Source organism: Taudactylus pleione, unplaced genomic scaffold, assembly GCF_031769625.1.
Source record: "Taudactylus pleione unplaced genomic scaffold, aTauple2 ptg000019l, whole genome shotgun sequence".
NCBI classification, from domain to species: Eukaryota; Metazoa; Chordata; class Amphibia; order Anura; family Myobatrachidae; genus Taudactylus; species Taudactylus pleione.
In genome coordinates, this window is record NW_028284421.1 from 1,463,982 (window position 1) to 1,477,506 (window position 13,525).

General features: G+C 40.4%; 1 protein-coding gene across 1 annotated transcript in view; it reads left to right on the forward strand.

The window, feature by feature from the left end:
• UNC13C (unc-13 homolog C) overlaps positions 1-13,525 on the forward strand; it is a 718,105-nt gene that overhangs the window by 583,467 nt on the left and 121,113 nt on the right. Inside the window, exon 28 of the mRNA XM_088444832.1 lies at positions 9,465-9,545. Within this exon, the coding sequence (XP_088300958.1) occupies positions 9,465-9,545 (81 nt within the window). The remainder of the gene's footprint in view (positions 1-9,464; positions 9,546-13,525) is intronic.

Genomic DNA, 13,525 nt, shown 5'->3' on the forward strand with positions numbered 1-13,525 from the left:
TAGTGTAACACTGTGTATACAGAGACACAATTGTTATATATTCATAGTAATGGTTCCAATCTATGTACCAGAATTAGTAATACCTTTCTCCTATCTGGATTTACTTTGGATCCTTCTTCAACCTTTTTAAAGATGGTAGCATCAATATCCTGTAGAGTGAGAGGCATTATTATGGTGTAGCTTTGAGAAAACACACTTTTATTGACACAACACAATATATACAATGTAAAAATATTTAAAATAGAAATAAAACAGCTACAAGGAATATAATCATGCAGTAAAATCTAAACTTAAAAGTTAAGATAACATAGTTATATAATGAAAAAAGAGTAGTGAAAATAAATAAGAGCCAGTAAAGAAGACTCGTACACATAACTTTCTGCAGTACAAGCAGACCTAATAGTATTTAGTGACCCAGCCTGGCTTTTCTTCATAGATGGCATTGAGAGGTACAGTAGTATGTGATTTATGATTATGCAAATCTTAAGACAGCGGGGCCTACTTACCAAAGTGTATTTGCGTGAAAACCTCCCGAAACACTCATTTTTGGGGGTACGCACAAATATTAAGAATCACCTGGATGTATCTAAGTGGGAGACCACAACATATATATTATTTTTCAGTATAGTCTAACAACTGAATAATGTGCATCCAGTCTATATTATTACCAGTTATTTATATAGCGCACACATATTCCGCAGCGCTTTACAGAGAATATCTTACCATTCACATCTGTCCCAGGGGAGTTTACAATCTATGTTCCCTACCACATGCTCACAGACATATACACTATGGTCAATTTTGTGGGGAGCCAATTACCCTGCCAGTATATTTTTTGGAATGTGGGAGGAAACCGGAGTACCCGGAGGAAACCCACGCAAGCACAGGGAGAATATACAAACTCCGCACAGTTAGGGCCGTAGTGGGAATCGAACCCATGACCTCAGTGCTGTGAGGTAGTAATGCTAACCATTACACCATCTGTGCTGCCCTATAGTCTATAGAATCTGATTATTACTAGCATATGTAAACCCTTAGATTTCATGAGCTATCTCCTGTTCAACAAGTTTCCTTGCTGTTCAGTTGATCTTTAAGTATTTCTTGACCTATATTTCTGGATAATTACTTCAGCCTGATTTTGACGACACTTCTCTGTTGCATGTTCATGACTGTGTAGATTTCTGCACTCCTCCTGACTTGATAGCACATTTGTTCTGAATGAGGGCTGCGACCTGTAGTCTCCTGGCAGCCGAGCCCAAGTCTCTCTGGTAAAGGATAAGGACACCATTAGACTTTGATAATTTACAACTGAAAGCTGGGAGTTCCCCAGTGCAAATTGCCAATCATTACAACAGTGTGTTTAGCCAATTTCCAGTGAAATATAATACTGTATACCGCCATGTACTGATGACATTTGATCAGTTTGCCACTATGCTGTCACCTAATGTTAAATCACTTATAAAGCTTCCAAACTGGAATCATACAGTAGCTTTATAACCACTTCGATTTAATGGAGAGTTTGTCTGTAATTTTAAAAGTTTTGAAGATTTTGTAATTTTGAAGATTGAAAGTTTTTTCAGTCTGAAAATCTATTATTCAAGTACATTAACTGTGTAATTGTAACACGTAATTAAATTATACAAGCTTTTTGATCATTGGATTTTTGTTCTTTGACATTAACAGATGATAAGAGTAGTACAATGCTTGTTTTAACAGTTCCTATTAGTTTTTCTTGTCTGAAACGCTTGATTTTTTAAACTATATCTTCACATAAAGGGCTGTTGCTGGGTTGTCTGCACAATTGTCCAAAAATTAAGGTCTAAAAACTGTGTAAAAGGTGTATGCATGACAGTAACTTTGCATCAAGAGCATATGTGCCAGGTTTACATCAGTCATTAGTATGCCCAGATACACTCGTACTGTACAAACAACCAGTAAGCACAAAAAACTGTATTTATTTACATTTATTTTCATTGCAAAAAACACATTTGCTATTTGGTTTGAATTCAATGAAAAAAAAACAACACTATTATAAAGCAGATTTAATATTCTTTATGATGTACGAATGAAAGTAGCAAAAAAAATCATTTTAAATACGACATATAATATAAAATGTCCAATAAATGGACTTCTGGTTCTGGCTGTATGGAGTAAGTTTCCAAAAACAAAATAACCCAGCGCTATTCCTTTTATAAGTTAAAAATATGATATTGTTTACATAAATATAATCACAGCAGCAAAATCACTCTATATATACTTGTGTACATATATTTCCCTGCATATCAACCCTAAGGCTGGTGTATAGCTACCACAGATAATTTTGTGTTTGAGAGATTGTGCTATATTCATCCATCATAGGGTTTGATATGTGAATAAAACATCGTATCCCAAAAAATTATATTGAGAAAAGGATTTTTTTTATTTATATTCCCTTCTCATTTAGTGGTCACAAAACGCATATATACAATTAAACAACTGGTTATTCATATATAAAAATACAGACAATAAGACATAGATTAAAAATAAAGTTCTGATCATAGATCTATGCTAAAAGAAATTCCAGATGGTATAACTATTAAATATTTGTCACAAAATCACCAAGTGGTATCAAAAGCAGTCTCCTTCTGGATGTGGAGAATGAGGCAGCGTCCCCAGCTCCTAAGAAAACTACTGCCACGCTTTCAGACCTGGATGCCTTCCAGAGCCGCAGATCATCTAACATCCCTGTCTCATATAGTGATGTGGTAGAGGCTGATTAAATCCACAATGTCTCCCTTACTGAATTGGGCTGTGTCAGACATCACAGCTCAGCTGCAACACCTTACTCAGAGAGTGTCAGAAACAGAACATAGTTTAGGTTAAGCAGTTAATGATCATGCTGATTTTCAGTGTGTAGTGAAGAAGTTGGAAAGGGGGAACTATCAACTTTGGAACAAGCTAGAAACGACCTGGAAACAGATCTCGTCGGAACAACATCCGTCTTGTCGGTTTATTGGAAATCATTAAAGGTCAGGCTTTGGCACAATTTGTTTGCACTAAGTTACCTGCCGTATTGGGAATTGAAGAGGACTGCAGAGATCTTATAGTGGAAAAAGCACATAGGGTCAGTCCTCCTCGCAAAGCTTCAGATACCTGTCCCAGAGTCGCACAAGGTGGTGTTTTTGGTCTGCCTCTAGAAAACGGCGGTTAGTTACTTGGGAGTGGATCGGTATGGAATACCGCCGGACGCATGTTAGACGGTTACAAACCCAACAGTGGAAGACAGACACGTAAGTATTTTAACTATTTACTAACCTAACTCTCCCTTAGGGGTGCCTAACCCTAATCTCCTCCCAAGTGCCTAACCCTAACTCCCCCTGCAAGTGCCTAAACCTAAACCTACCTTCCCCACAGCCTAACACTATGTCTCCCGAGGGGTGCCTAACCTCCACCCGGAAGTGCCTAACCCTCCCAGGGGGGTGCCTAACCCTAAATCCCCCCCGGGAGCCCCTAACCTAACCCTACCACCTGCGGCTGTCAGTGCCCACTGCCCGGCTTACCTTCGATTGGTATGCCGGGCATCGGGCTCCCGGCGTAGGTAAAATGACAGTCGTCGGATTTCAATGCCTGTCATTAGACCCCTGCCAGGATTAGACAGTCGGGATGTCAATGGTCGGCATATGGACCGTCGGCAGTCCGACTGCATACCAATTGGGAGGGCCATCGCCTCCTCATATTTCAAGATTTCTATTCACACCAAAATAATGGTAGATGTTAGAATTGGCTCATGAAACATAAGGGGGATAAATTCACCAGCTAAGAGATGTCAGGTGCTTCGATATTTGTCTAAACAAAACATCGACATAGACTTTGTTCAAGAAAATCATCTGTTTGCCTCAAATACAGCTAAATTACAAATATCATCTAATGGTGTACCCAGCTTAAGGAGTCATTCTGAGATTTCAGATAAGCTTCTTATATATTTGTAAGGGGGCCACTTTATTTGAACTTTTTACAATTTCTGTGATTTTGTATATTTTACATTATTGCACTAGGAGGCGCCCTTGTGTTCTTTATTTTTTTAGTTTTTGGTTTTGGTGTGTTTCATGCAAGTTTGGCTTACATTTTGGAATTAGGAACGTACTAGGCAATCACTATCACCATTTATGTTGGACTTCGTTTTGATGTGCACATTATATTGGAAATTCTTTGTTTTTGTTTTTTCTCTTAGAAATCTTATTTTCATTTAGCAGCACAGTATATTGATTGTTTAAACAAAAAAAAATTATATATATATATATATATATATATATATATATATATATAATGCATCCTTACAAAAATGCACCTGGCATTGAGACATTGTTAAACTACCTCGGCTGCCTGTATCTTTTTTTACTGCAATGAGTGCCGCCACTGACATGGTTCTATTAGTGTCTGCTACTAGCCAAAAAGCTGACTAGGAGGGCACCTGCATTTACAATTATCTGCCTTTGAGTAGTGTTGCTATATATATATATATATATATATATATATATATATATATATATGGTATCCCTGATGACAGGCATATGCTCGAAACTTTGGATGGATTAAATATTTGCACTTTTGCAAAAGACCGCTTAGAGTGCCACCATTCCTTTGCAATCTATATATACATACATATACTGTGTGTGTATATATTAGGGATGTACAGGCTCGGATAGGTTCGAGTTTGCACGCCGAGTTCGCATTTTTCCCTCCAACAAAACGTCATCTTGCATGGACAAACTTCATCATTCCTGGACTTTGTCCAGTAAAAATCCGAACTCGGCGTGCAAACTCGAACCTATCCGAGCCCGCACATCCCTAGTGTATATATATATATAGATATAGATATAGATATAGATATAGATAGATAGATAGATATATGTTTCATAATTCTGAGGGCATGTTGGGCTGCCCCAGAGCCTCTCCCTGCACTGCTGGCTCCTGCTTATTTATGGGGAGCCAGGTGCTGCACTGTGATGTTATAGAGCAACGCTCGCCTCCCTGTCACTGAGGAGCCTGCATTTTGGTGTCATCCCCTTGGAGGTTGACACAGTGCAGTGTAGGGGGCACACACCTAGTGACAAAGCTGCATATATGCTCCCAAGCCTATAGAGAAAATGCAAATATTGATCATCAGAATAATAATAAAACTCCATATTTGGATATCAAATTAATATTTAAATCTATTTTTTGTATTTTATCTATTCACAATATATATGTTTCCAGTAAAAATGTATTTTTTTATCAAGAAAACTTGCTGTATTTATGTTCTTCAAATTAATGATTTAACTGGTGCCATTAATACAATTGCAGTTATTCAGTATGATTCGGAAACAGATTTAAGCATAGTGATATGTCATTTTATACAGCCTATTGTTGTTTTAATTCTGTATAACTGATAAAAATAGGTTGTAGCATCCAAAAGAAATTCCTAACTCCAATGATGTATCGATAATGGGTACATGGTGTGTGAGCAGTTGACTGGACAGCAGGTATAGGAGGGGTGTCTGGGGCACTGAAATGGGCCCCACCAGCTCTTAAAATGCTCTTGTCTCACTCAGTTGTGCTCCAAAGTGGAAATCTACAGGAAAGTCATTTAATGCATTTTTTTCTTGAGCTTTTAAGTACACAACAATATGACAGGTCTGTGTGTTCACCAGGTAACCTATAAAATATAGTGATTTGCTATCTTTTTTAGCATAACTGTGTAATAGTGTCAAGACTGGGATCACATCTGAACCAGATCACTTACAAGACGTTCGCTGACTATAACATTATATACAATCCAATGGCCAAACTGATTATGGGCCTGATTCATCACGGATCGCAACTGCAAAAGCGTACGTAGAGTGGCCGATGGTGCATACTGCGCATGTGTATGCTTCGCAGTGCGCGTGCGAGAGTTAGCATTGCGATCGCACTGCGATCATTACACAGATACAAAGCCATCGCAGACTGAGGGTTGGGACGTAAGTATTTGGGGGTGGTGACGGGGGTCTGGTTGGAGAAACGCAGGCGTGCCTGTCCGTTTGAACGCTGTTACTTGAGCACATAAATTAGCCACTGCGACAGCATACGCAGCTTGTATACTCACTGTGTGTGACGAGAGGCCGATGTTACTGATGTATACGGATGGACAGCAAGGTATTACGGATGTGAGATAGCGTTAGTGGGCATCTCTACAGTATGTGCGATTGCAGTCATTAGCATGTTTTCACAGCAGACCTGCGTGCGTAATCGCAGCTGCCATTGCAATAGCTTTCCGTAGTGAATCAGGTCCTATGTCTTTTGGGTTATCAAGGTTGCAGACATCCCCAAACACATAGTAATGTGGCCAGCAGCCGACCAGATGTGATTTGTAGAAATCAGATATTTAAATTCCGAACAATTATTAGTGGATTGTGACAGCTTAGTTTTCTTATTATTCCTTTAATTAAACTCCTTTTATTTAAATTGTCAGGTCTCAAACTTAATTAATGCTACATAGTTTATCATTTTATTTTGTTCCCATTGTCTAGGTACATACACACGGAACGATTCGCTCCATGAACGACATCGTCCCGTGTGTCCCCGGCAGGGGGGTGCTCAGTGTCGTTAACGGCACTGAGCAGAAACACTGAACGAAATCAAGAACAATTTTGTTCAGTTGTGGCCACCCTCCCTCATCCCTGAACATGTTCAACCTGACAATACCGTCAGGTTGGACGGGAGGTTCGGGCGATGAACAATAACTACCAACTACAAATGGGAGCATGCATTGGTCGTTATCGTTCATCGTTTTGGGGCTGAAACTGAACAATTTTTTGAACGATGACGATATCGTTATCGTTCCATCGTCCTAAAAATCGCTGCGTGTGTACGCACCATAACAGTGTGAAATTCTCTTGCTAACATATTAGTCAAAACCAGCCTAGCCAGTGTACTGTATGATGCCCTTACTCTGAGTTATTCATGCAGCAGCCTTTATGCATAATTCATTAGGACTTTATTGTTCTCATCTAAAAATATTCTGAGATATTAATATGTAACAAAGAGTAGCACCATAATGGGGCCATAGCAGGCTACAGATGCACTTTGGACAGGTGTCCCCCCAACGCAAATAATGCCATGATGTCACAGAACAGATGCCAGGAGCAGGGAATGGGCGCAGATCACGGACCCCTTATTATGGCCCCGCCGTAGGATAGAAGATGGGCCGTATTCAACTAGAAGCGAAAAGCCGTGATCCGCAAAAAAGTATCGCCGATTGTGACTTTTTTTCACCTGTCAGAAAATTATATCCGTATTCAATTCCATCCGCTTTTTGTGTACGCAGAAAGTCAATGCAATGTAATACGCGATAAAGATTCGCAGGAGAAAAGAAGTGCAATTTTTTTATTTTGGGGTGCAAAGATGGAGAAACCACTCGGAACCCTTGGGACGGCCCCCCAAAAGGATAGCTGCTTAAACAAAAAAAGTAAAAAAGTGAGGAACACCCCAAAAAAGTACTTTGAATTTGGGGGCGAAAAAGTCTAAAGTGGGGGTACAAACATAAAAAGTAGCAAAATAGTTGGGGGTCTACAAGTATGGGTGAGGTGTTCTTTTGAATGTAGATGTTTGCTTAAGGTGCGTGTTCTTCACCACTTGTGCAAAGACGCTAATTAGAGGCAATTGTGCCAACTTAAATATACCTATCAGTTTAATTAGGGCTAATCGGGCACTACTACATTGATCTCCTATCTTCTGCACCTTTTGGGGGGTTTCAGGCTGATTTCCCCGATTCTGACACCACTTTTCGCCTGTTCTGATTATACGTGTCTCCGTTTTTGCGTCCTTTGGAATTGAATAGGGCGAATCGCGGGTATGCGTACACTAACTTTCCGCGGCTAAAATATGCGATGTAGGTGAAAAGTCCGGCATACAAAACTTTATCATGTATGCAAAACTAATTGAATACGGGCAAATGTTGGACAAGTAAAAACCCAATGTAAAACAACTTTCTGCATGTGAAGAGCACATCACCAAGTTTAATCAACCAACTCTTCTCTGGTTCAGTATTTGTTAGTTTCTGTAAGGAATGAGAATTGGGTAATTTCAGATGCTGCATTTGTCAGTACACTGGCTAGAAACACCCCTTAAGTTTTCCCATCGTAAATCACTCTTCAGCATGTTTTGCAATTCTAGTAGCAACCAGTTGAAATGTTCCTTGGATACGTTTGTACTTTATATTTCTAAAATGCCTTTGACTGTCGTTTGAATAAATGGCATACTCCCCAACTGTATTTATTACACAAAACAAAAAGATATCCTTCTTTCAGATGGGAAGAAAATACACTTTGTTTTCTGGGAAATGAAAGGTTTGGAGCGTATTTTATATGATGAGTATACAGTGATATTTTTCCCCAAAAGGTTCTTGTGGTTCTCAGTAGACTTCAGGCTGCTCTCCCTGCTGTCTGTAATGATAGGGTAGCCTGATTTAATCTGAACAAGCAGAGAACTTGTTACTGAAGTTGCAAAGTCACTTTGTTTTTTTTACTGTAGCTACTTTGACACTTGCTGAATGTATGTGTTCTGAAGCCAATGCTACTGTTGAAACGTAATTTTAACACAATGCAGACACAGGGGATTTTGCTTGATTGAGTGTCTTAATTGAAAGGCCTTTTGTGTGCACTGCAGATTTGTATAGAGTGGAATAGTTAATGCACCTTTGTTTTTGAAGCACATTTTAAGAATAAGTGACCTTTGTTGAAGCTATGCTAAATAATTATCTGCACTTTTATTGAGATTAATTTCCCTAGTAAATATCACAAATTATAGCTACACACAAAAGAATAATAAGATATATGCACATGCTCGTACTAAATGACTATATTAAATAAAGACTTTCACTTTTTCACCACGGAAGAGACTATTTTATTTAAGATGATTGGAGCACACCTTCCTTCCTCAGTCTCCATGCCAAAGTTGTCCTGCAAGTAACAATAGTACACGATTGTATGATTCATTTTATAAGATTGTTAATGAATATAATTCACGTAATAACATTTCATTAGACTAGTACAGAGGTTCCCAAAGTCCGCCATTACAGTCCACGTTTTAGGGATATCCAAGGTTTAGTCCAGATGGTTAAATCAAATGGATTGAGGTACAAATTAAGTCACCTGTGCTCAAGCATGGTTATCCCTAAAACGTGAACTGTAATGGCGGACTTTGGGAACCTCTGGACTAGTAGCAAAACCACAAATTGACAGACAATATTAACTGCCAGTCTTTCCCAAAAAGGATAATAATTCCTGGTGGAAGAAGTGAGATGGGCATATGTAATGCTTGTAGCTGCATATAATCTCATACTATGAGTGAATGTATAGCAATCAAAGGAATTTCTGTGATATGATTGTGCATGTGCCAAGAAAAGTAAAAGACTCAGATCTTACTATGTACTAGCTCTAATTCATTTGATTTTTTTATATCTTTAGGACCATGTTATTCGAGAGGAAGCCAGAAGCCTCACACCTCGGCAGTGTTCGGTTATGGAAGTTGTGCTAGCCACAATTAAGGTATATCTTGCACATCCATTATTAACAATGCCTTACACAAGTAAATTGATATTTTAGCAACTGGCTGTTTCTGTAAATATATTAAAAAGCGGTTCTCTCTTACTTAATGGAAATTCTATGACTTATCAGATCCTTTTCATTACACAGGTAGAATTTGCCTTGGGGAGTTCACACCATATTAAATATACATTGAAGCTTTTCTCAAATCTGTAAGAATATTTAGAAGCTCTGAGACAGATAGTCCTAACAAGCACAGATATATTATATACTGCAGATAGCAGTTTGAGCCTGTGGTAGTCAGTGATGCAAAAAATACTTAATAGTCATTTGAGGTGCATTAATGATAACAATGTTGTATTAATGGCTCAGTATACTGTACATTGCTTCTTACATAAGATCTGGTATGTGCAATAAAACAAATCTACAAAGCTATCACTGCTCAGCTATTTCCATCAAATCGCCCTAAAATCATAAACTCTCAGTAATTATCTTTCATCTGGCAAGTGATGTTTAGATAATAAAATATCTGAATTACTGCTATGATTGTACTGCAGATTTGCTGATATGATTAGTTTTAGTAAGTAACCCTCAGTGGAATTGGTATGATATGGGTTTGACTGCCGTCAGCGGCAGCTCGACAGGAGCTGAGTGCGAAGCAGCGGAAGCCCGACAGCGCTGGAAATCCCGATCGTGGCTAGGTAAGTATCTGCTAACCTAACCTAACCCCCCTAACCCTCCTTAGGGGTGCCTAAATCTAACCACCCCCTTCCCCGCTGCCTAAACCTAAGTCCCCCAGGGGGGTGCCTAACCCTAAGTCCCCCCCGGGGGTGCCTAACCCTAACCCTCCCTCCCCCTAGCCTAACCCTCCCGGGGGGGTGCCTAACCCTAAGTCCCCCCCGGGAGCCCTAAACCTAACCTCCCCCCCCCCCCCCGGGCTGTCCGCTCGCGGCGCCCGGCGTCTGGGAAATGCGGGCGTCTACATCTAGACGCCCGGCATTTCACCCATGCCGGGATAAGACAGTCGGGAAGCCGGCTGCCGGTATTAAGGCAGTCGGCTTCCCGATTGCTTCCCCCCTCAGTGACTGCTCTGAGCATATAGGGAATTGTGTGTTGAGGCAGATCATGATCTCTAGGACCATTTCACCAGACCATTGCATCCTCTTCTTGCAGCATAAAGTGAAAAACTCTTATATCCTTTCTTATATTGTTCTGCTGTTTACAATACGTAATATTTTCATATTACGGGTTCATTATTGTACAAATATGATGAACATTTTAGTCAAATGTTATACAGGGAGATATTCTGTCAGTGAAGTCACATTGTTTCTCCATATTACATTTGTATAAAATGACAAATCCGGGGGACACAAGTTTCTTAATAGCCAAAGAGACCTGTTTATAAAGCCTAAAACCATGCTCAGCTTTGCAAAAATAGGCTACAGCAGTTTCCCAAACTCTGCCATTACAGTCCAGGTTTTAAGAATATCCATGCTTATTGTTTCTTTTACAGCAATCTTTTCCTATATTTCAGTGTTTGCCTAGGTTTTTGATTCAGGACCTGATTCAGAGATGTACGTTCATAAGACGATGAACGTACATCTCCGAATGTTAGAGGTCTGTGCCTGCGCAGGACCCGTTCTGTGCATATGCAGAACAGGGTCCTGCGATCTTGCTCGCAGAGCCCCCAAGCCGCAGCATGATTGGCTTGCAGTGGCATTTGGGGGGCGTGCCTGATCACCATCCTTATTTTCCAAGAGGAACGAGCTCAGACTTCGTGTCGACAGATGCAGATTTCTGGCCTCTTACGTGACCAGCACCCGGTCAGGATGTGGATAGCTTTAGCTCCCTCAGCCTGACCAAAGGAGCAACTATCATGACCATCAGTTGCGATGGTGATCCCAGCTTGCGTTTTCATCGGAGATGGATGGATTTGCACAGTCACTTGTGTGCGGCTCTGCAAATCCATCCATCTCTGAATCAGGCCCTCAGTTTGTTGCTCCTACTGAAACAGTTGTAGTAGTTACCAGTGTCGGATCTTACCTAGGGCCTGCGAGCCTGCAGCCCCCCCCCCAGTAAAATCCTCCACTGTTCAGTGAGCCAGTGCAGTCCGTGACTGCACTGGCTTCACTGTAACTGGAGGTGGCTTCCTATTGGAAGAGCCACCTGCCAGTCATGCTGAAGACAGGCAGCCAGGGGGAGGTGTCTTCCAGTGGAAGCTGCTGCTCTGCCTTTTGGGCAGCCCTACAGGACTTCTCAGCACTGCCGCTCATGAGCATGCGCAGGTCCCGACGCCTTTCATTCCGCAGGTACCGGGAACCAGGCCAGCTGCGGCAGGCCCCCTCAGATAAGTGGGCAGGAGCTGCTGCTGGTAGTTACACAGACTGTTCAACAAACACCATGCACTTGCTAATTGTTCTCTTGGTGTAGAATTCAATATCTATTCTGTTCCACTGTTTGTACGAAGTTTTCTCTTTAGTCTTACTAGGTAAACATTCTAAAGATAACAGGCTGCCATGATTGCTTCACCACTATGTATTTGACATGTCTACATGAAAGAAAATAATTTGTCATTTTTCACATATGGCACTATCTCTATGTAGTATTTTTGGCACCTTGCAAACTTGTTGCTTACTTGATCAAGATAGTCTTCAAGGTTCTCTGGACTTCCCCCATTCTCTAATGTAGGTTGACTATTGTGTATCTTGCCAGATTATCAATTAATTTGAGTATACGTCTATACGATTTCTTTCATCAATGCTCATTGGTCCACCCACTTCTTTGTGTGCCATATGCTGTTCAGCTATGCTCCTACTGGGTTTTGGAACATATTTCTTTATCCTTTCCCCTTTAAAGCATCTATCGCCTTTCATCATCTGGCTGCTCTGATCGATCTTGATACCATTAGCAAGCTGCTCTTTAGCTAGCTTCCTGTGTCCTAGACATCAGTAATACCGTACATAGGTGTGCAGCTCCTTTGTCAGTCATGCTTGCCGGTGTTGACTACTACTTTACATTTCAGCTTTTTCATCAGTGATTTTTTTTCCTTCTGCAAGAATGTGACTCCCATTTGTAATAATGTTGCTGTGATCCTTTAATGCAACAACATTGTCTTGCTTACTGAGTTTCTTCACTGATGACATTGCTTTTACAATATTTACTGTTATATTTCCAAGGAGAGTTCTGTTTAAGGTGAGAGAAGAACCTTCTATTGTTAGTCATACGATTTGTGGCTTAATACAGCATCTATGCTTTGATGACACCCACACTGGTGATACAGGCAGCCTCAATACCAGGATGGTTGGTAACCTCTGTTATAGCATTGTTGCTCGTAAAACAGTTGGGAACCATTTTATTTGCCAAAAACACATTATCATTCACAAGTTACTCCTAATATAGTGCTGAATATGATGGTCCTTTATCAGATTAGTTTAATATAATTTTCTTACTATCTTACCACATTATGTGTTGTTTTTTACATTATGCATATGTGTACAATTGGATCATCATTAATGCTTGACTTTTGTTCCTTCTCAATCCAATAATCTGGGAGTGGTATAGGACTGGCATTTCATGTATAGTTTTATGCCCCGTTCCCTTATTAGCAACATCTTCACTATATACCTCTATGGGGGAGATGTATGAAACCTTCAAAAGGGATAAAGTGAAGAAGCTTCCCAAAGCAACCAATCAGCTTCTAGCTGTAATTTATCTATAACAGTCTATAAAATGATAGTCAGCTTCTTAGGCCAGGTACACATCAAAGCGATGTGTTCCTGGCCCATCTGCCAGCCGACATATCACACCGTGCGTACACACTGCAGTGGTGCGATGTGCCATGCCACGCTGCATGGCATCGTACACAATAACTTCTGATTGACTGTGCAACACGGCCAACCTGAGGATATTGTGTATGACCCGTGGGAGTGCACAATTGAGGGCACATAATAACATGGACTATATGTTGTTCAGATTTCCTGTAA